Genomic DNA, 21,065 nt, shown 5'->3' on the forward strand with positions numbered 1-21,065 from the left:
AGATGGAGGGATATCTGGAACATGGAACCCTTGAGTTTTGCTCCAGCAGAAACAGCAATCTGGGCAATAGTCGGTGGAAGGTGGGTCAGTGGAGAAACCTTGATGAATGCGGGGAAGGGCAGAGGTTCAAATTGGGGAGAGGAAGCATTGAAGGTAAATTTCTTCTTGGTAATTTGCTGAATGCTGGTCCCCAAATCAAGTGATTTTGTCCACCCCTTCCTTGCACTTCCAGCAAGTTATTTTGATGGTCCGGCCTACTTTTTAGATCTGCATGTGGCTCCTCAGGACCGCCCTGGAAAATCATAACAGAACTTTGGGATTTGTTCAGACTATATCTGCACTTTCAGGATTTGGATGTTTTGACTACTTTTCAGTCAGTACCTTATTCAGAGATTCTTCTCACAACAACCATCTACTATTTTCAGCTTATGCAGTTTATTTTCTTTCTGTAGCTCTTGGACAGAACAGACAGGTGGCCAGGGCAAGGCTATGGGTTATTGGCACCAAAAGTCTATTACCAATAATTCAACTGCATTTATCCACCTATTATTATTTTTTGAAACAAGTATGTACATACTACAGAATCAGTTTTATGGTTAAAAATATTAACATAACATTGCAATTACAATAACTACACAAAACATTGACAATCTGCACCCATGTTGTGAGGCAGCCGTGTACTCAGGGATGGCACATCTTGACATCTTGGAGCCCGTTCTCCTTGGGCTCTCCGCCCCTGCTGTGTTGGGTATGGTGCCCTCTCACTAGTGCAAGCAGTGGAGGCGGTCAGCGCCCCTCATGGATTTGAAGGTTTTACTTCCTTGATCAATAGGAAGTTTTATTGGTCCTACCATGTGCCACAAAGACGCTTCTTCTACTAATTATCTGTTCCTATCATAACAAATTATTGCAAACTTAGTAACTTAAACAACATACAATTGTTTTCTTACAGGTCTATAGGTCAGAAGTTCAATCCTGGATTCGACGTACAATAACAAATTGAATAACAATAACAATAATTTTTCCTTATTATTCTTTTGAGGACTCAAGAGTTTAGATTGGGCTCACCCAGATAATCTGAGATACACTTCCTGTTATAAAGCCCATAACCTTAACCACATCTGCAGAGTTTCTTTTACCATGTAAAACAACATATTTGTGAGTTTTAGAGACCTCTTTGGGGGCCATATTTTACCTAACACATTCTCAGCTAAGAATCATTTGAGAAACCATGGCCTGTAAGGTGATTGGTGTGAATCAATGATAGGACCTAGCCCCCATGATGGTTTCACTTTTTTTTTTAAATCACACTTGCAGTGTTCTATATGCATGCTGGCTTAATCTTGTGTTTCTAGAAATAGAATTGAAAGGCATTATCGGAGATACTCTGAAATCTTGCGCTCCCAGCACCTTTCCCTGCCACCTCCATCTTCCTCTTATACCCAAAGGAGTAGTGTTTGAAATTTAAACCATTTGAATTCAACCCTGGTGCAATATCGAGAACTAAGTTTGCTGGGTATAGAGAACATAACACTTCATTATAGTTTTCCCTATGAGTGTATCTATTTGAACTTTTTTAAATAATAAAATTGCAAAAGAACTAAGCATAAAGGTGTACATCCTATGATAACTTAGCAGTATTTTTTCTGGTGTACATTTTCTCTACAACATCCAATTTGGCCCCCACTGGAAACTTGACTGCTTCTCATTTGTGCTGTTTCTTCCAAGCACAGGAAAATCTCCTTTTTCATTTCTGGTCACAGCGCTCACAGAGAGTAGGCAGGGCCAGCAGAAACAGGCGCAGCAGTTCATGTGGGCCAGACAGTGAGTCAGAAGGAAAGTAATAAATGATAAAAGGAGGTGGACCATCGCCAGAGGAGGGAATGGACCCCTCAGGATTGGGAAAGGAAAGGGTTGAACTTCCTGTCCTGACCTGATACAGGATTAAAGCCATACAAGTTGTTGGTTTAAACGGGTATAAAAATTAAAAATGCTACTAATGTCAGGAACAGACAAGTACAGAAGGATCAGGGCTGTTTTCAGGTTTTCAGCTGGTAGAGGACTTTGCACATCTGCCCTCTATCTGTTTCCTCTTCACAAATGAGTCTGCTTGACAGTCGCCGCTGCTTCTTCCATGAAGGGCTCAGGCTAATATTCCCCAGGCTGAAGCAGTGTCGTCTGGGAGTCGTTCTTGGAAGTTCTGGACCCCGCTTGGAAGTGCTACAAGGCTGCTTGGTAGGGAGGCTGCCCAAAGACCTCCCATATGGAACCCTAACAGAGTTTTACGTTTGCTCACAGTAGGGAATTCTTTCTTTGCAATCCCCTTCCCCGGACATGCTCCTCTGTCCCCAGTGTTCCCTACTGATAGGTCATGTCCTGCATCTTTGATGTGAATTCAAGGGGCAAACAAGCATCTAGAAGTTCTGAAATTCTTTTCATAACCTCAGCTAGAGTAGAATTCAATTAAAGCCTGTGCAGCACCGGTTAACAGAGCAGTGAGGGAATTACATTGTTGCTGATGCCTATAACAACATTAGGTCCTGGATCAATAACCACCTGGGTGAGTGTAAGAGTTCCAAGTAACTTAGTCTAGTGTCTGCTCTTCATCATCTAGAAGAGTATCTATGGCAACCATTTCAAGGTTCAAAGTCATAGCTCATGGAGGTGCCAACCATTGTTAAAGAAATTATTTTCTTTTGAGAGTATAAAGATCTGCACAGATGTAAACTAATTGAGGGGAGGGCAGTTGGCAGAGAGCAGGCGAGCTCTTTCCTGTTAATGGCAATGCTCTGATGACTTGCCTTGAAAATGGTGGGAACTCTTTGATCAATGTCATTTCAATTGAGGTTGCTCTGGATTTAATTCCAGAATATTTTCAGGCTGGCTGAGGTGAGGCTGGAAGTGGAATCCCAACAGTCGACCCTTCGATGGACCTCAACTGGCTCACAGTTCCCTGTGGAAGTGAAGATTCCTATAAAAGTTTTCAACTACTTCAAGAGCTCACAGACTTAATAATTCCTACAGATAAAGTAGTTCAGTTTTATTTTTTGTCATGCTTTGAACGCAAAGTACCCAAGATTTTCTTTTATGGCCCTGAGTGGCCACTCATTTCAAAGTTGAGGCCAGAACTTTTTCTTTATTTCCACACTATTTGACTTTGAACATTAGCAGAATGCAGAAGTGTCTTTTGAAACACCATGTAATATGAATGTTAGTTTTCACCTCAGTTTAAGATAAAACCCAAACCAGCAGGCACAGAGTATGCATGTGCCTTAGTTTACCTTCGTTACTTAACATTGTACAAAACTTTTCACATTTGTCAGATCATATGTGTTGGTATAGCTAGTATAATTAATGATGATATCAAACATACAAATGGCAATGGATAAGATTATAGGTTTAGAATTCCCAACAGTTCTGAGTTTGCTCCCCTACTCCATCTTTTAGCTCAAGCGTGACCTCGAGTTGAGTTACTATTTAGTCTAAGTATCAGTTTCCTCATGTTTAATATATGGATAATGACATGTACTAATAGGATTGATGTGAAATTTATATAAACTGAGGTATAGAAAGCACCATGCACAGTACCTGAGTCACAGTAAAATTACAATATATTACATGTTGTCATTTTGTTAGGAAAACTAAATTATCCACTATGTATCATTAAATACTATGTCTTTCACAGGCCAATAATATTACTGGAAGGCACCTGAATATTTTTTTAAAAGTTCATCTCTTGCTTCCTTTGGAAAGAGCAGAACAAACTGAATGATCAGCACCATTATCCTAACCTACCCTTTTGTAATACCAGATGTAAAACCAAAATATTAGCTCGAATACATTTTTTTTTTTTTTTTGTATAATTTGAAGCTAACTGTGCTGTGTATAGTCAAGAATGCAAGCTTGCATGAACCCAGTGAATCCAGAATGGCCCTGAAATTCAGCCATAAAATGAACAAAGATCTCAAGCAAAACTTCTGGGAGTCCAGACAAAGCAGCACTGCCTGGGGGAGCAGGATTTTCTGGGCAGAGCACCTCCCTGGCTCTGGCCTCCTCCCAGGAGAGCCTGCCTCTATGAATGCACATTCAAGGACTCTGAAACACAGAGCAGTTTCACAGCCCACTTACTGTGCATGGACCTTGGGTGGGGAGACACAGCTTCCTGGCAGGCCTTTAGACCTCAACAATAAAACACCTATGAGGTCCTGTGAGGGCACAGAGAATGGGTGCTGGACTTCCCCTATAGAAAGAAGGGGCCTCCACCTGTTGTTGAATCGCGTTGCCGCGGTCTCCTGATATGTGAGGCTGGCACTGGTTCTGAAGTTTCTCTGTTGAATTTTTCACTATTAGGAAGGGAAAATGAGTTAGATATGGTTCTAGTCTTTTAAGTCCTCACCTCTCTTTGAATGTCTCTCCTGTTGAATGGTCTTATAAAGAAAAGAAGATTCCAAATCAATAGCTCAATTTAAAACACTTCCCTGGATTAGAGGAAGCAGGGAGTGGCATGTTATTTCAATAAGCACAAGGATGGGAAAGAATTCAGTTTTTCTTGGGACTAAGGAGTTGCCTGAAATCACCACCCAAAACTTCCTTCTGTTTTGCACTTCTGATTGTGAAGTTCAAAATCTCGTTCAGGAGAATAAAATGGAAGAAAAATGGCTACAATCGGCTCTGAAATTTCCTTGACATGAAAATATCAGCTCTGGGAAATGGCAGCTCACTTGTAATTCTGCCTGACTGAAGTGTGGCATGTGCGGCCCCCAGTGTGTCCACTACACACATGTTCTGCTTGTTAAAAGCAGAGCATTTTCCCACTATACAGTGGTCACTTCCATGCCACCCAAGCATTTTGTTCCCCGTGCTAGATAGCCTTTGGTCCATTCCAGTTTTACTTGCTTCCTCTTGTCACCAACTTTTTCTCCTTCCCACCATACCCCCAATCTCTCTTTCAAAAGGATTTAATTCCTGCAACACTTCTATAGGGAGAAAGGGCTTTACTTGGCGGCTTTTGGTTTACAGGATCGTTGGTGAACAATCAGTCTGTCTGGCAGGAAGGTACGCCCACAAATATTGCAGGGAACCAACTGGCTCTGGGCACTTCTCCAAGCAGCTTCATTTAAGGCATCAAGATCATAGAAGCCTTTGGCTAGAAAGTTCAAGAAGAAGAAAAAAAAAAGAACAAAAAAGAAAGAAAAGGAAAAGAAAAATGGTAAAATGGATCAGTTTTCATCCTGGAGAACCATATTCTACTTTTTATGGAAAATATTTTCAGGAAATACCTGTTGACTGAGGCTTTTAAACAAATCATATTACTTTTGCCAAAAAAAAAAAAAAAGTGCTGCTCGCTTAAGGGTTGAGTAAAGTTAGTTATGAACCAAAGGCTTTTTGCTCCTTGGATTTTAAAAAGGGTAAGACATTGTTTTATGTGTTATGATATGCATTCTTTGCTAATTATTAACATCTTTGCTTACACATTATTATCTTGCGAATATAACTTTTGGCCTTCTTTCAGTCAACTCTAAATATAAACTTACAAAAGGAAAAGAACATGTATTGGTATTTTCCTCTTCCGTAATCCTTCAGTGGAATGTTTTTAGAGCCAAAACTGACAGTTAAAAGTGAATTTAAGATAAATTATATTCTAAAATTTTATCATCTCTTCAAGGCCATAAACTCAGAGATTCTTTAAGTAATTAAAGTGAAGAATGCAAACAGAATAGTTAATTTGATGAAAAGAAGTACTCTTTAGGAAACAGCAGAGACAGATAAAAGATGTATAATCTTCACTGGCAGAGCATAGGAAGAAAAGCATATGGCTTTATTTTAGAGAACAGTATGGGATTTAGCTTTAATGAACCTTATTTAAATAGAATGACTTTAGTACAAAAAAATTGACTATGTTTTAGAATCTCCCAAAATAACACCCCCTAAAAATATAGCCAGGCCCTCAAAAATACATTACATAGTTTTTATCATTTTTATAGTATATATTTCTTCATTAAAACCCAGACAATTCTCATATGATGTGTCCAATGGTTTACACAACCACAGCAAACCTTAGTTTCTTCAACATGCCTGCTGCTATTCTCCTTTTTTCTCCATAAAAAATTAAACTCCAGAATATCTAGTATTTCTTTCTTTATTTCTTTTTTGTATAAAGCAAGTATCATTTTCTACATAGGATATAAAGGTATGTTTTGGCACTTGCTTTCCCCACTCATGAGTTTTAACATGGACTAAAGATTTAGAGTATTCATTGATTCTTACTTTAAGATGATTCATTATTTCTAAAAGGCTGTGTTTCAGTAGGGCTATGATTTTGGTTCTGAAAGACGTGTTATCTGAACCCTATGACTACAGTAAGTCCATGACGAGGGGCATAGTAATGGGAATTCTCCTGGCCTCAAGAGGAAGGATGCCTTCGGAAATAAAATAGCATGAGGCCAAGAGGAAAATTATATGAGGTGCTGTTATAGGACCTACTTTTTCCATCTATAGGCAATAACAAAAGAGTGAGCCCACCAGGACTTTCAAACCAGTCATTTATCTCACCGATTCTAGACTTGTGATAATTACGCTCAAGCAGAGAAAGTGATAAAGATCCGAAGTGAAGAAAACATATTTTTGATGACAAATGAGAATTTCTGGGAAGAGAGTTTCAATGAGGAAAACAATGTCTTTGTGGGAAAATGCTCTGATTTCAATAAATAGATGTTTTCATCTTGTGCTTTTCCCCACCTGTGTGCAGAGTCATCCGCTTAGCAAGAACTATGGATAGTTGAATTATAGAAGCATCTAGAACTTTATCATGATCATCTAAATTCTATTCTGTGGGTTGTTAAAAAAACTCTCTCTGGGTCACATCTCTAATAAGAGTACTTTAGACAAAATGATAATAAATAACCTCCCAGGCACCTTCCAGCTCTGCAACTCTATAGCTACAAAAGGAGAATGAGTGAATTGAATGATACTCTTCTCAAAAATTAAGAATAATATTCCTTTGAGGGGAATTAGGGAGTCACCTGAGAAAATGACAATGGAAGAGAGAAAGGCAGAGCTTGTAAGGCAAAAATATTCTCTGAACTACTTTATTCTCATACACTAAATGAGAAAGCATAAGGTTCTGTAATAAGGCCACACAGTTAATGGAGCTCCAGTTTCATTCAGCTTGTGCAGTGCTTAACAAAGTACTAATCGCGAAATTTAAAAATCTGGACATTTCATATAGATGTCTAGATTTCCAGTTTCTTTTACATTATTGAAAGATATGACCACACTAGGCTAAATTTCTTAATGGTAACACCAGCTGGAACTGGGCAGCAGCTGCCTCATATAGACAGAGCAAGTGCTCTCTAGCTCACTACTTTATTTTACATGAACCAACTTACTCAATTTTGAAACCTGATAAGTAGAACCTGTAAGCAATTTGAGTTTGTTACCCTTGCTCTATGAATGGTAACACACAATCTCATCTGAAAACAGGTCTCCAAATGTCCCCAAAGCTTCTTTTTAAGCTTCATGTTTTTTAAGTATTATGTTTGATAATATGTAAAAGTAACTGGAGGAATATGCAAATTCCAGTGGGTCCCTCTCCTTCCACAGTTTTGCCAGGATGTAGTGTCTTTATGACTCAGCATCTGAGGACAACAACTTGGTCAGGCATTCCAGAACCATTTTTCCTATTCGGCTATAACAAAAAAACAGTAAACATTGCTGATTTAAGTTGTTTGAATGAGAAAGAAAAAACTATCTCTACGCTTATAAGTTCTGAGAGAAAAGTCTCCCTTTATGCACTCAAGTCTTTTCTTCCAAAAACTTACCACTAATGGTTCTGACTTCGGGTTTTTTAGGTTCTGGTCTCCTTAACTCCTTAGGCAACAAGTTATTTTCATTGTGCCATTTTTTCAGACATTGTGGCTCATGGATGGAAATAGATTTTGTTCCATATTCACGGCCACAAATGTAGCAAACAATTGTTGGTGGACGCCTAATCATCGTTGGCTGCAAATAATAGAAAATATCTGTTAGACAATGTTCAGCTTTGGAAATTATATTTTAAAATTATAATACATTCAAATTAGCCAGAAAATCAATATGTTTTTTAAAAATACCAACCAGTCTGGTGAATTTTACCTTTTTGAAAATTAAGAGAACAAGTTATGTTACCTGGGTGATTGGGGGTTGGGGTGAGGATGAGGGTTTAGAGGAGGATAGGAAAAAAAGATGAGCTAACTGGAACTCTACATATTGGCACTTTATAAAATATATTTTCTCATTCAATAAATATCTATTGATTGTCTTCTGATTATTCTCCATGCTGAGAGAACACAACAATAAATCAAGTATGAATCATCCTCTTAAAGCATCATGCCCTTGTATACTGATATGTCTGAAAAATTAAGTGATAAGTGTCATTGGAGAGTTGACGATAGACAGTGTTGTGCTGCCCACATTCCCTCATGTAAACAACTTTCTACCTCAAGCTCCTATGATTTTCTGCCACATTTGCCCTGGAGTAGGCTTCACCCACAGGCAGGGTAGCTAATCAATTACAGATGGAAGTTGTTGAATAAATACTGACCTTCCTCCCTAAGGCTGATTCCATACAGTCTTCCAGAAGTCCCCAATGGGATTGTACCACAGTTACTCATTAGAACAGTATATAGGCTTTCTTCTCTTCTCTGTCTCTCCTCTTACTTATTGTACTAGGGTTTCCTGGGATTACCTCCTAAATAAAATGCTTGAATTCAAATCTTTTTCTTAGTGTTTGTTTCTGGTAAAACCAAATCTAAGAAAGAATTAAGGATAAAATGCAATAAGGAGCTTCTGCTTCTATCTAAAATATAGAAAATTAGAAGAAACATTCCTTTCACCTAGACAATGAGAATAAATCAGATAACCTACGGAATCATAATTTTTAAGACCATTGAAGATTCAACATTTTAAGATACATTAATTATCTAAAGAGACTGCCTAAGTTTGAGGATGGATCAGAAAATCCAAAAAAAGCTCTGACACTCCAAATTTACATGAGTATGGATAGCTGTTGTCTGTCTCATAAAAGGGCAGGACAGCTAAGTTTGAACACTTTTGAGATTCAGGCATGCAGGGACTGTTTATACAGACTCTCCCATCCTCCAGGTCTTAGACTCAGTAACAAAGGGTGACAGTCTAACACTGGAGAGAGGCAGGAATGTTGAGAGAAATCATCACCAAGTCAAGAACACAGGACCTGCCTAAGTCTGAGAGCAGAGCTGGAGAATTAGGCCTTCTACTGAGTACCAGATAAAAGCAGTCTACAGCTGAGGAAGGGGTAGAATATTAACAGGGACTCCCTCTGTTGCAGGGATGCAGCATCCACAGGAGTCTAAGAGTGCAGCAGGAAAACTGGGAGGAGCCCTTTGGCTCCAGGTCTTTCACTAAGTACAAGGCAGGGTCAGTTTACCATCAGGGAAATTTAAAGCTAATTTAAAGCAAAGACAAAGTCTAACCCTTACTAAATTATAGACTACGTTGACACAATCGTTTATACTCACTACCTGACAGAAGAAGAGGCATACCCATTTCTGGGCATACTTCAGAATCTTCTGTTCTCTTATATACAATGTCCAGCATTCAATCAAGATTATGAAGCATGCATACACACAGAGAGAAAATAGAACCTATCACTGTCAGATCTTAAATATAATGAGACCAAGGTATGGTCTAGATATTGGGATTATTAGGGCTTTTGAATAATTACTTTAAAATAACTATTTTAACCAAAACTTAAAATAATTACATAAAATCATTGTAATAAATATGTTAAAGGATCTAGAGAAAAAGGTGGGCAGCATATGTAAAGTTATGGCAAATTAAAGCAGAGTGATAAGTAGCAAGGGAATAACCTATAATTGCACTTCAAGAAAGTTAACATATTTAAAAGGACTAGTAAGGCAGCATATCTCTGAGAGCTTAAACATTCATGGATCTGGGGGTAAGGAAATCATGGATCCAAGAGAACACCAATGTTCTCTTTTATGTAACAAGGAAGATGGTGACATCACTTGCAGAAAAGGGACAATCAGGAAAGGCAGGTTGGGAAAGGAAAAAAAAAGAATCTGTTCTGGACCTGCTGCATTTGACATAATAGTAGATTTAAATGTGAATAAGGGCATGGAGACAAAAGACTCCATTCAGAATTCTGGAAATATTCTGGTTTCCAGAAAGGTGGTGTCATCTTCTCTGTCAAGTGCTACAGAGGGGAATGGGTAGCAGAGAAAGGTACTTAGTTTTGGTTACCAATAGATTATAAATCAGTTACTTGTGAGAGTTTAGTACCAATGGAGTAATGAGGATAAAAACTAAATTGTTTGGATTAAAGATTAGGTCGAAGAGAAGAGGAATGCACTTCCAAAAAGTTTGCAGAAAGGAAATTCAAGAGATAAGTGGAGTTGAAGAAAAATTTGTTTCATTGTTGTTTATAGGATAGTATTGTCTTTGGCAGAGAGAGAGAGAGAGAGAGAGAGAGAGAGAGAGAGAGAGAGAGAGAGAGAGAGAGAGAGAGAGAGATTGCAGGCCTAAGAAAAAAGGGATTATCAATTAAGAAAAGGTCTCAGGAGGTAGGAGGAGATGGGATCTATTGAAGACATTAACCTCTGAGGAAAGGAAAGAAAGAGGAAATAGATGAAGTTATAGAAAGGTTGTAGAGAAGGGAGGCATTAGTAGAGCTCACATATCATGAATTTAGTTGTCTGAGGATGAAGAAAGTGATCTTCAGAGAACAAAGAGATTCAAAGTCTGGGAAACAGAATAGTAAACAATACTGGGATTAGGCATTGCAAGGAATGTAATGGTGATTTATTTAGGGAACAATGCTCACCCAATACGGAAAAGACCCAGTTAAGTTGAGCTGCAAGAAATTTGGGGGGGAATTAAATGACATTTTTCAATATCTTTTTAAGTAGCACTAAGTGGCATGAAAGTAGAAACGACATTGGTGGTGTGGTCTCCTTCGGGGAAATAAAACATAGTGAAATGTGTACATGTTTTAAAATCAGCCTATTTTTAACTAACACTATTGGGGGTTAGTTACACCTACAGTGAAGAGAGCACAGAGCAAGATCAAAATCAGAAGGAAACATATTTATAAATTCTGTATACCTGAGCAGATTCTAGATGAGTAAATCCACAGTTAATATAGATCAAGCAAAATGGAAAACGAAGTTACTCCTGGATGATCCAAGTTTTTTTTTAAAAAGTATATTATTTGAGATAGAATATTTTAATTCTATTATTCTGTACTAAATTATGTCAATAGACTGCAATCATCAAAAGAACTAAATAGCTGTTTATCCTTCCTTGTTGTTAGCCACGTAGCACCTAACAGTGAAACAGTGACTTTAAAACTATTTGGGGAATTCAAGACCAAAAAGAAAATATAAAGCAGAAGCAATAATTTTCAAAATACCCAATAGTTCTTTACTATATTTTTACATATTTATTTACTTAAAAGATTAATTAAATGCAGGTTTTTTAGTTTAAAAATGAGAAGTTATTCTTTTTTACTTTGAGAATAATGAATTTATTAAAATTCCATATGGAAAGTATGAGCCAAATCCAGTATTTAACCAAGCATATAAGCAAAATAAATGGCATGGGTCATAAATGAAGGCATTCACATCATATTGTCAGAAGGTTTTTTTTGGAAGGAAAAATTTGAAGAAAACAGGCAGACAGAGGCCAGCAAACAGGCACAAAATAACTTAAAGCGATGTGGGAGAAAATTAATACCATAAAAAGGCTATGATAGTCTATATTATATTTTCCAAAGCTTGCTGCATACTCTATATTTGTGGTTGAACTGCAGCTGAACCTGCAACATACTCCATTTTCTTAGGTTTTGAACATTTAACTCCTAAACCACGCTCTAGGGAAGCGCAGGCAACCCAGACACAGCTCAAGAGAAAAATGGGTCTGAACGAAGATAAGAAAACCTCTTTCATTTTTTTTTTTTATTATTATTAATTTTGTCGTTGACACTCTGAAACTTCCAGGGAAAGCAGAATTATCTCTAACTTGTGGTTATTGTCACTACTCAACCACCAAGATTTTACCCTTCAGCCTCTTTCTCCAGTATTTTCGGATGGAAGTGAATGTGTGGGGGATGCAGAGGAAGAATAGGAAGAGGAGGACTTAGCCCTGGCAGAAAGGGCAGAGGGCCCTTCCTGGATTATGTGCTAATGTGGCACGGCATAACAGAGCAAGGCAGGGACAGTGGAAGGTTTGCCCAAGGGCCCGTCTACATGGGGCCTTGCCAGGGCCTGCCAACTCCAGGAAAGTGTGATCAAAGGAAGGCAAAGAGTGTGTCGATAAGTCTAAAGTTTCTGCAGAGCAAAACATTCGATCAACAGTTTTCCCATCGACATGTCACATATTTTAGGAACGAGGCATTACTTTTTTTAACATTAGGGTAAAGCATTTTTTAAAAAAGTTAATCTCTGAGTCTATGTACGTGCTTTTTCAGGTGTGAACGGTTTGATGGGGGGTAACTTCATGCTCCTACACGCAGAAGCTTATTAGGGCTCATCACAGTTTTGCTTTTATTCTTTCAGTTTCCTGGGAATTTCTATTTAGGCTGGATGTAGACAGAAGCAGCTGAACACTTTCCCTGAAGGGAAAGCTTTCATGCGTGTATTTCTTTTAACTTGAATCCACTTACTTTCACATGTTTTCAATCATTTTGCTGGATACTATTGGAATTATCATTAATTTTCCACGCAGAATTTTTTCCCCTTTTTGTTAATGTCTTTTCTTTGTCAGAGACACCGCGTGTTCTGTCTCTTAGGCCAGGACTTGCAATGCAAATGCAAGTGAACATTTAGCAGATATTTTCTTAATCAGTGTAGATGACCTATCGTTCACCCATTCAATTTTACAATTTAGAATAAATAGCTATAATACCACCATTAAAGCAAGGGGAAAAGAATAAGAACCAAAAACAAAAGGGTGGTTTTGTGGACAACCTTTAGAGAGGTATTGATAGAAGAAGAGTGGACATAGTTCAAGAAAATCTAGACTAGGATGTTTATTTCAAATAGCTTCAAATCGTTCTTGACGACGTCCCTGATGGCTCAGGCTGAAAGGAATCCACAGTGAACTACGCAACTCAATAGCTAATAGAGCTACAGAAGGGAAGTGTAACAATCGGTCAGAAGGAAAAAAATATTTCTAGCATTAAATATTATTCCATGAATCTTGACAAAAGAGATATTGAAACTAAAATGGAAGTCATTACTAGCAGTTTTACAGAAGATCAGAAACACTCTACATTTGATCATTTCTTACATTAATCCCCACAATAAATATCAAGAAATAATAGTGTAAAATTTTAGTTGTGTAATATTATTTACAGGAGAGTTAGGAGAACATGGTCCAAGGATGTAGCTTTTTGAAGATTTGAGGTGAAACAGAAATTAGTAAGTGATTTTACGGGGCAATAGGCCCTTTTGAAAATGTAATGACTGCCATGATCATCTCCCCAGAAAAAACACATGTATATAGAATTATGGATATAATTTTGAATGATTGGTGGACTCCCTAAAACTCATCCATTAGCCCCAGAAAGTGAGCCGTTGGGCCTTTAGTCAGAGCCAAACTTTTTTTCATATAGGTACTTCTTTGTATAACGACACATTTAGCACCATTTAAATGCCTCAAAAATATTGAGTTGAAACACATAGGAACTTATGAAATATGCCAATTCTGGCTTTAGGGTAATCTTAAATCCTGCTTTGCCTAAAACAGTCTCTATTATATCTATGGTATTTTACTCTTTAAATTGTCCCTGTGTAGTCAATAAATTATATAGCCACTCTACTTCCAAACCTTTTTGAAAAACATCAGTGAATACAATATGAGCAATCAAAAGATGAAAGAACAAAAAGCTCAGAAATATTGAAGCTGTGACTATAAGACTGGCAATGAATTCATTTAAATAGAGAACTAAGGCAAAATGACTATAGAAATTATGATTAAAGAAGAGAATTTAAAAGGAATACACCTTGACCAATAAAAATACTTATAAAAATTGGCAAGAAGAGAGGTGCAAAGATGTCAATGATAGGAAATTCTTCACCTTTCATGGCACACAGTCAATTGAAGCAGTGTGAAATTAAAACATGGTGCTAATTTTTTTTCAAATATTTTAATAATTTCTTTTTTTAAAAAACTTTAATGGTCTTTTAAAAACTAATATTCTTTTAGTGAATAAATACTTTTCTAAAGTTCAGCAATACCATTAGTTTCACTTTGGTTTCTTTTTGTCGAATTCAAGTAAAATTAAATATAATATCTTATTAATTTGGATATGATGATCTCACTTCTATGAAAAAGTCTGCATGTCTATTAATGTTTGTATACATAAAAATATGTCTGAAATGATGTTCACTAAAGTCAAACTAATTTGGAGGTAATTTTCACGCTAATTTTATACTTTCCTAAGTTTGAATTTTCATAATAATTTTGTGTCATTTTTATAAGAACAACAAAATAATTTTAAAAAATCAACCCCAGAGTCAAAACTTAAGTAGGAAGTAATAAAATCAGTCCTAAAAGAAAAAATCAAGTGGAGCCCAAATAACTTTCTGAAAATTCCTTAAATAACCAATAAAAGGTAATATTTCTTGTATATAACACAGTCTAGCATTGTAATTAATTAGCAATTAAAATTAATTAGTAATTAATCAGTAATAAATTAGAATATCAGGAATAAATATAACTTTGATGGCATAAAATAAAAATACAATGCAAAATGAAATAATTTATAGTACCTTACATTACATTATTGCAATAACACTGTTATCTTGTTGACTGTGAATAGTTGAATATATACCAGTTAAACGCTTGTATGATGCGATTTCATTGAAGACCTAGATTTATGCTCCATTACTTTAAAAAGCAGCAACAAAGGCTTGGAAAAATAATCTAAGGACAGAATTTAGGATGAGTCTGTTTCTACCATAAGATAATGTAAATAAAACTCTTCTAGATGTTTTCATTTTGTTCTGGCTTGTTTTCCTGGCTCAATTGCATTAATCAAAAAATGAATTTGCAAATAACTAGATAAGACCACATGGTATTAGTTGTTTTATGTTAAAAGTAGCACCCAAAAGACAATTTGGGTGATGGCTGGATTGAACTATCCCTTGGGTCATGGGTCGCCCATTGTAGCTGGACTGACAAATCACCATAAATTTTTAGTCTTCCAACTGCCCCACCCTCTTCTGCACTTGACTATGGTTTGTGCAAATGTGGCATGTCTGACATAAAACCAGGAATTTCTGTGGTTCTCCATGGCTACAGAATAAAGGTCAACTCGTTTATACTGACTTCATTCATGCCTGACATTAGCCGCATGAAACAGTTCTGTTAGTTACACCAAACTCGACACTGATATAGGCTGAAGAAATCTCAAGTGATAATAACCACACTAATGCAACTGGAAACATCTATGAGTAAAGTGCGATACTGCCATTCAATGGACTATTATTACTCAGCAGTGAAAAAAGCACTGGTGCTACTTGCAGCAACATGGATGAGACCCAGAATCATTGCGCTGAAAGAAGCCAGACACGAGAGTAAATTACAGCCTGATTCCATTTATATAAAATCCAAACTAAGCTGTAATGATTAAAAAATGAAATCAGTAGTTGCCTGGAAACTGGAGGTAGAAGGAAGAATAAAGGGGATAAAGAAGATCTGAGGGTGATGAAATGTTTTGTATCTTGATTATGCTGGTGATATGACAGGTATATAAAACTGTCAAAACTCTTTGAATTGCATGTGTTTAATGCATGCAGTTTATTGTTTGTATATTATTCCTTAATAAAGTAGATTAAAAACCACTCAAGCAGACCTAGTTTAGCAGAGTACTTTCTCATTGCCACCCCCAAGTAACGCATTCAATTCAGTCAGTAGCACACGTTGTCAGATGAAATTCCAAAATCGAATATTTTAGAGTGATTTTTGCGAGGAACTAGAGAATATTTTCAAGTGATCTAGATTCTTAAGCTTTTATCTCCCAAGAAATTCTCCAGTTGAAAAAAATATCATAGTAGAAAACTGAAAGAAGAAAAAGAACTAAAGAAAAATAGAAAACCCTTGGCCATTAACATTTTTGCCAGAGAAAGTATATTGGGCAGCAATGCCATTTACATACAATTTCATCCAGAAAGTCCAAGTCTAGACTGCCTGGGCCTGAAAGGGATAGCTTAAAAGCAGGTCTATTCTTCTATACCTGTGTGCATGGCATCTGTTCTGCTGGTGCCATAACTGACACCAGTTTCTCATCTTTCAGTAAGAGGAACTTCATGCTCCTTTAGTGTGTGAGTAAGTGAGTGAGTGAGTGCGTGAGTGCATAAAAGACATAAAAGGTCAGTTGGTCACTTTCCTCAGCTGATTTCAGCAATACCAAAGGCTCACTCTGCCTCAAACTATTCATTCCTTTACATTTTCTTTGGCTTTGTCTTTGACCTCTCTCTAGCATAAAATTATCATTTTAGGCTCATTCTGCTCAGGAAGAAAGAGCAGAGAGCCTTGGCTCTAGAAGGTCACAAGTACAATTACTTGTCTGTCTGCTACTGCCAAGGAGGAGAGGAAGCCTTCCATGTTCGCTTATCAGAAGGCAGTAGTTGTCTAGGTTTATTTGTTGTCATAGAGCAGTTGGCCTGTTCTTTTTGAGAAAGCCAGGTTAGTGGGCTGTGCCCAAGCAGCCATATCAAAATGTAAAAGATGCCTTTTTTATTACCAAATATGTATGCAAATGAAATACCTGGCTCTTTCCTCTGAGGAACATGTTTCACAAACTATTTGGAAACAAACGAAAATACGGAAAGTTTAATGGTCTTTATTTTTTTTAGGTTCTATCATAACAATCCCTGTATCAAAACAGCCATATGTCCTGTGTTCTTTTGGGGACATTTATTCATTTAAGAGTCAAAGAGAAATCAAGGAGCCCAGAGGTGAGAAAGCATCCTGAAATGGAACCATGATTCTAAGTAAATTTAAAAAAGGTACTCCACCTTAACACACTTTCAAACTATCTGGTTGCAGTTATTAATCTGCAATGACACAAGTCACAAGATGCAAAATTTGAAAATGGTGGCCACAGGACAGAGACACATGACAATCCTTACCTTGTCTCAGGACTCAACCTAGAGCTGGCCCAGTGTGCTAATAGTACTTTGTTTCTCAGATGGAACATGACTGGTAATGAGCATGGTTTGGCCATTCTGGAAATAGCTGGGTTTTATCAGATATTTTTCAACTTCACAAAAGCCAATAAAGCAATGGGATTCTCAATATTGATACTCAAGTTGCATGGTGAGCAGAAAGATACCAGAGACATTTGCTGAAAACAGCTGAGAGTGATCCGAGAGATGAGAAATGAGTTAACTAGAAATGCATCTGGAGGAAGGGCTGTCTTTCAGGACAATTGTAGCCCAGATGCTGTTTGCTCAGGAAGAATTTTCTGGTTACAGGCAATGTGCCAGGCACTGTGCTGGGTTCAAACTGGGAACTGGCCCTAATCGTGGGAATGATCATACTTAACTCACCACCTTTATTTGAGAAATGTTTTTTACTTTTTCCTCAGCATTTTCTCTGGGGCAACAAGTCAGGTCAACAGATCCTTGTTTGGCAAACACAGAGCCCATTTCCCCTGAAACTAGTCAAGAAACAAGGGCAGAGTGAGAAAGGGACCCGTTGAATGCAGGAAGCATTTTCTTGACTTTTCTGCCCGTTGGTATGTTTGAACTCAGACTGATTAGTTTTGAAATTTTGAAAACTACTCTCCAGATGTGGAACCTCTCTAGGATCCTGGACGTTTTGTGGCCCTGTAAAATTCTTAGAAGGTTTGGCTTCCAGATGTCTGCTCCACAAGAATGCCCTCATTGTTCTGCACACTCCCATGGGTGATCCAAATGGTGGTTTGCAGGTGGGGTGAGTTACCCTGTGTCTAGGCATAAAGGATACGTGCAGTGGCCGCTCGCTGCTCACGACTATCACACAACTATGTGGTTCCCTTCATGGGCCCTTCATGACCTAGGCTGCCCTCTTTACAGAATCTCAGCCAGGCTGCCCTCTAGAACTGCCCCCACTCCACTGCTGACCCCTACCCAACTCCCGCCTCTTACACTGGATCTTAGATTGTAAACTGATGGACCAACAGCAAATTCAGCTAACAGACAGGCATATTTCCCTCGACCAGCACAAGGTTCTTAAAACCTTTAAATGTGAATATCTTTAGGTGAGACTTACTCTCCAAGAAACCACAGACTCCACCACCCCCTATTGACCAATATGCAGCCTGCTGAGCCCCTGAAAGCTTTTGAGGTTGTGACTCTGAGCAGCCTATTTTCTTACTCCTTCTCACCACTCATCTTCCCAATAAAAGGTATTTAGCTCATTTCTAAGGAGTGAGCTAAATCTATGGTTAATTTGAATGAAAGTGCCAGTGGCTAAAAGGGTTTGTTACCTATCCAGAGAATCTTTGCATTTTAGCTGGGACTTCCTATCAAGTCAGTGCTTTGAGTCAAAGGACTGAATCTCTGATTGGAATTAAAATATCTTGTCAGGTAGTAGGGGAGGTATTCTAGGAAAAAAGTATATAGTGATACATTAGAGATTGTCACACTGAAAATTCCCCATTCTCTTTGAATTTAGGCACTTGGGCAATTATAACAGAACTAGACAGGGGGCTTGGAGCCTCTGCATAGGCAAAAGATTTCCAAGATCACATGCACATGGTAACCATGCTTAATTCTTGAGCGATTTACTTGCTGGAGTTTTTGCTTCCCTCACCCCCAACTGGATCTCATGCTGTCAAAAACAGAGCCAGTCCTGTTTATGTGACTGGGCAGCCGCCAGAATGGGTGTCATTCCATTGACAGTACTCTTCTTTCCTCACGACAAAATTAAACATAAAGAATTTGGGCCTTAGCTGCTGTTTTAGATTTTCCACACTCCTGATCCCTTCCATTAGGCCAAATAATTGAAATGTCTGTGGTAAGCGCTCAAAGCATATCATAGAATGCAGAAAGTTTGGATGGAGAAGTAAGAGAGAAAGTTTTTCTCCCCCATACTTGAGGAAAAAAGAGTAAAACCTCTTTCAGAAATCCTTGTGAATATTGCAATATTGAAAATGACCAAATAACAGCTAACAATTACCAGGCACTTTCTAAGTACTTTCTAAGCCCTAGACTAATAAACACTTAATCATTCTCATAATAATCCTCTAGTCAAGACTCAATACCTCCACCACTTTACAAATCAGAAAACTGAGGCATGGAGCAGTTAATAAGTGGTGAACCTGCTTTTCACCCAGACAGCGGGTCTATAGGCACTTCCGCTGTAAAGGGAGCAGGAAAGAGCTGACAAGTAATAATTTGTCAGGCACCATCCCAGGACCTTCCTTTGTAGGCATTCTTTCATTTCAGCCTTTCACAGTGGGGAAACTGAGGCTGGGGCAGTTAAGCAATTTGCTCAGAGACCTGTGCTTTCATTGAACATCTATTATCTGATTCCAGATCTCATTCCAGCTGCTTCTAGAAATGGGGGCTTAAGGTCATCAGCAGAGTACCATGCTCTGCCTTATATGTCCACACAGTCAGCCACTGGGTGGGATTTGAGGGAAATCAGAAAAATTCTTACTTCTAGTCTCTCCATTACCTCAAAAGTTCAATCTTTGGGTTAAACACTGCCCTTTCCCTAATCCACTTTCAAAATGCAAATAGTTGTATGAGAGATTTTCCTATGAAGGAATTTATCAGATTCTCCCAACCCCCTTCCAATAATATCAGGGGGTGGGGGTTGGTAGGGGCAGGGAGGGTAGAGAAGATGCTGAAAGAAAAAGGAGATTAGATTATGATGCTAGGTCACAAAAGACTCCCAAAATCAGAATTTTGCCTGTGGCCATTTAAAGCACACTTTCAGCAAACTTGACTGAGGCTGAATGTGTATCATTAAGTTTCCAACCCCCTCCCCTCCAACCCCAGGCATGTCCTACACATGCAAAGCATAAATAGCACTTTAATACATAGGAGTAACTGCATAGTTCAGTCTCAAACCTCAACAATTACAAAGTTTGAGTGTCTAGAAACTACTGGTATTTCACATTTACTTCTTGTGTTTTCAAACAATTCTACCCAAATGTCACATCTGGAAGGATCATTGTTTGAAATGAAATTGTTTTTGGAAATCACTGGATGCCACGTAAAAGAATTTTTCCAATCCAACCTATTGGCCAAATATTAGAGAGTCTGTTACCTATAATTTGGAGTTTTGTTTTGCTCCTTTTAACTATAAGAAAGACTGGGACATTAATTTGTGAATGCTATTAATATTCAAGTACCTTCATGTACCTGAATTTTAAAATAAACTATTGGTATTTTAAATATATGCTTGGTATTTTAATTGTTTAATTGCTTATTCTGAGATACAGGGCTAAAAAATATAAGTGAAAGAACAAATTCCAAATATGATCCTGTTTCTGAAAGGAATAGTGGCTTAGCTGAAGTTTTTTTTCTTTTTCTTTTCTCATTCGAGATAAAACTTTTTTTTTTTTCCTGATTCCTTCTTTAGAAGGATATTGATTGGAAGGTAAAGTGTTTGATTAAATCTCTTTGCAAATTCTTGTAAGAATGACATTCTTGAAGAACATGAAGAGAGGATGTCCCTGGTGTTTGGTTTCTGAGCTTCTCTGTCTGGCATCGGGCCTGACCCTTGTGGTCAGATGGCTACCAGGTCACAGAGTAAAACCAAGTAACCAGGGAGCATTGGGAGCAAGATAGAAAAGCCCACATATTGAGGCAGCCACTCCTTTTATCCAGCCACTACGGTTAGAGAAAGAAAAGGAAAGCACAGGCGCTACCTGCCCTGGCACTCGGATGGTTATTCCCAATGCCTGCTTTGTCTAAAACTTATATGCTAAGGGACCCCCCAGCTCAGAAGGAAGGCTGAGGAGAAGTTTTCTAATCAAGAGAAGAAAGATATCACCTTGGATAGGCCAGAAAGGATTCTAACCTTAG

The 21,065-nt window shown here is 37.9% G+C and overlaps 1 protein-coding gene across 5 annotated transcripts in view; it reads right to left on the minus strand.

Annotated features, from left to right (window-relative positions):
* Positions 1–430: 430 nt before the first annotated feature.
* Positions 431–21,065, minus strand: part of LOC107511145 (zinc finger protein 474) — a 92,705-nt gene continuing 72,070 nt past the window's right edge. For 4 of the 5 annotated variants that reach the window (XM_036225832.1, XM_016145300.2, XM_036225831.1 and 1 more), the window contains 3 exons: positions 7,821–8,001; positions 4,999–5,146; positions 431–4,343 (listed from right to left, as the gene is read on the minus strand). In XM_036225832.1, the coding sequence (XP_036081725.1) occupies positions 4,241–4,343; positions 4,999–5,146; positions 7,821–8,001 (432 nt within the window). In that variant the 3' untranslated portion in view covers positions 431–4,240. Of the gene's footprint in view, positions 5,147–7,820; positions 8,002–21,065 lie in introns of all 5 variants that reach the window. The other variant, XM_016145301.2, reaches the window with a different exon arrangement.

The sequence above is a fragment of the Rousettus aegyptiacus genome, unplaced genomic scaffold (genome assembly GCF_014176215.1).
Source record: "Rousettus aegyptiacus isolate mRouAeg1 unplaced genomic scaffold, mRouAeg1.p scaffold_m13_p_8, whole genome shotgun sequence".
NCBI classification, from domain to species: Eukaryota; Metazoa; Chordata; class Mammalia; order Chiroptera; family Pteropodidae; genus Rousettus; species Rousettus aegyptiacus.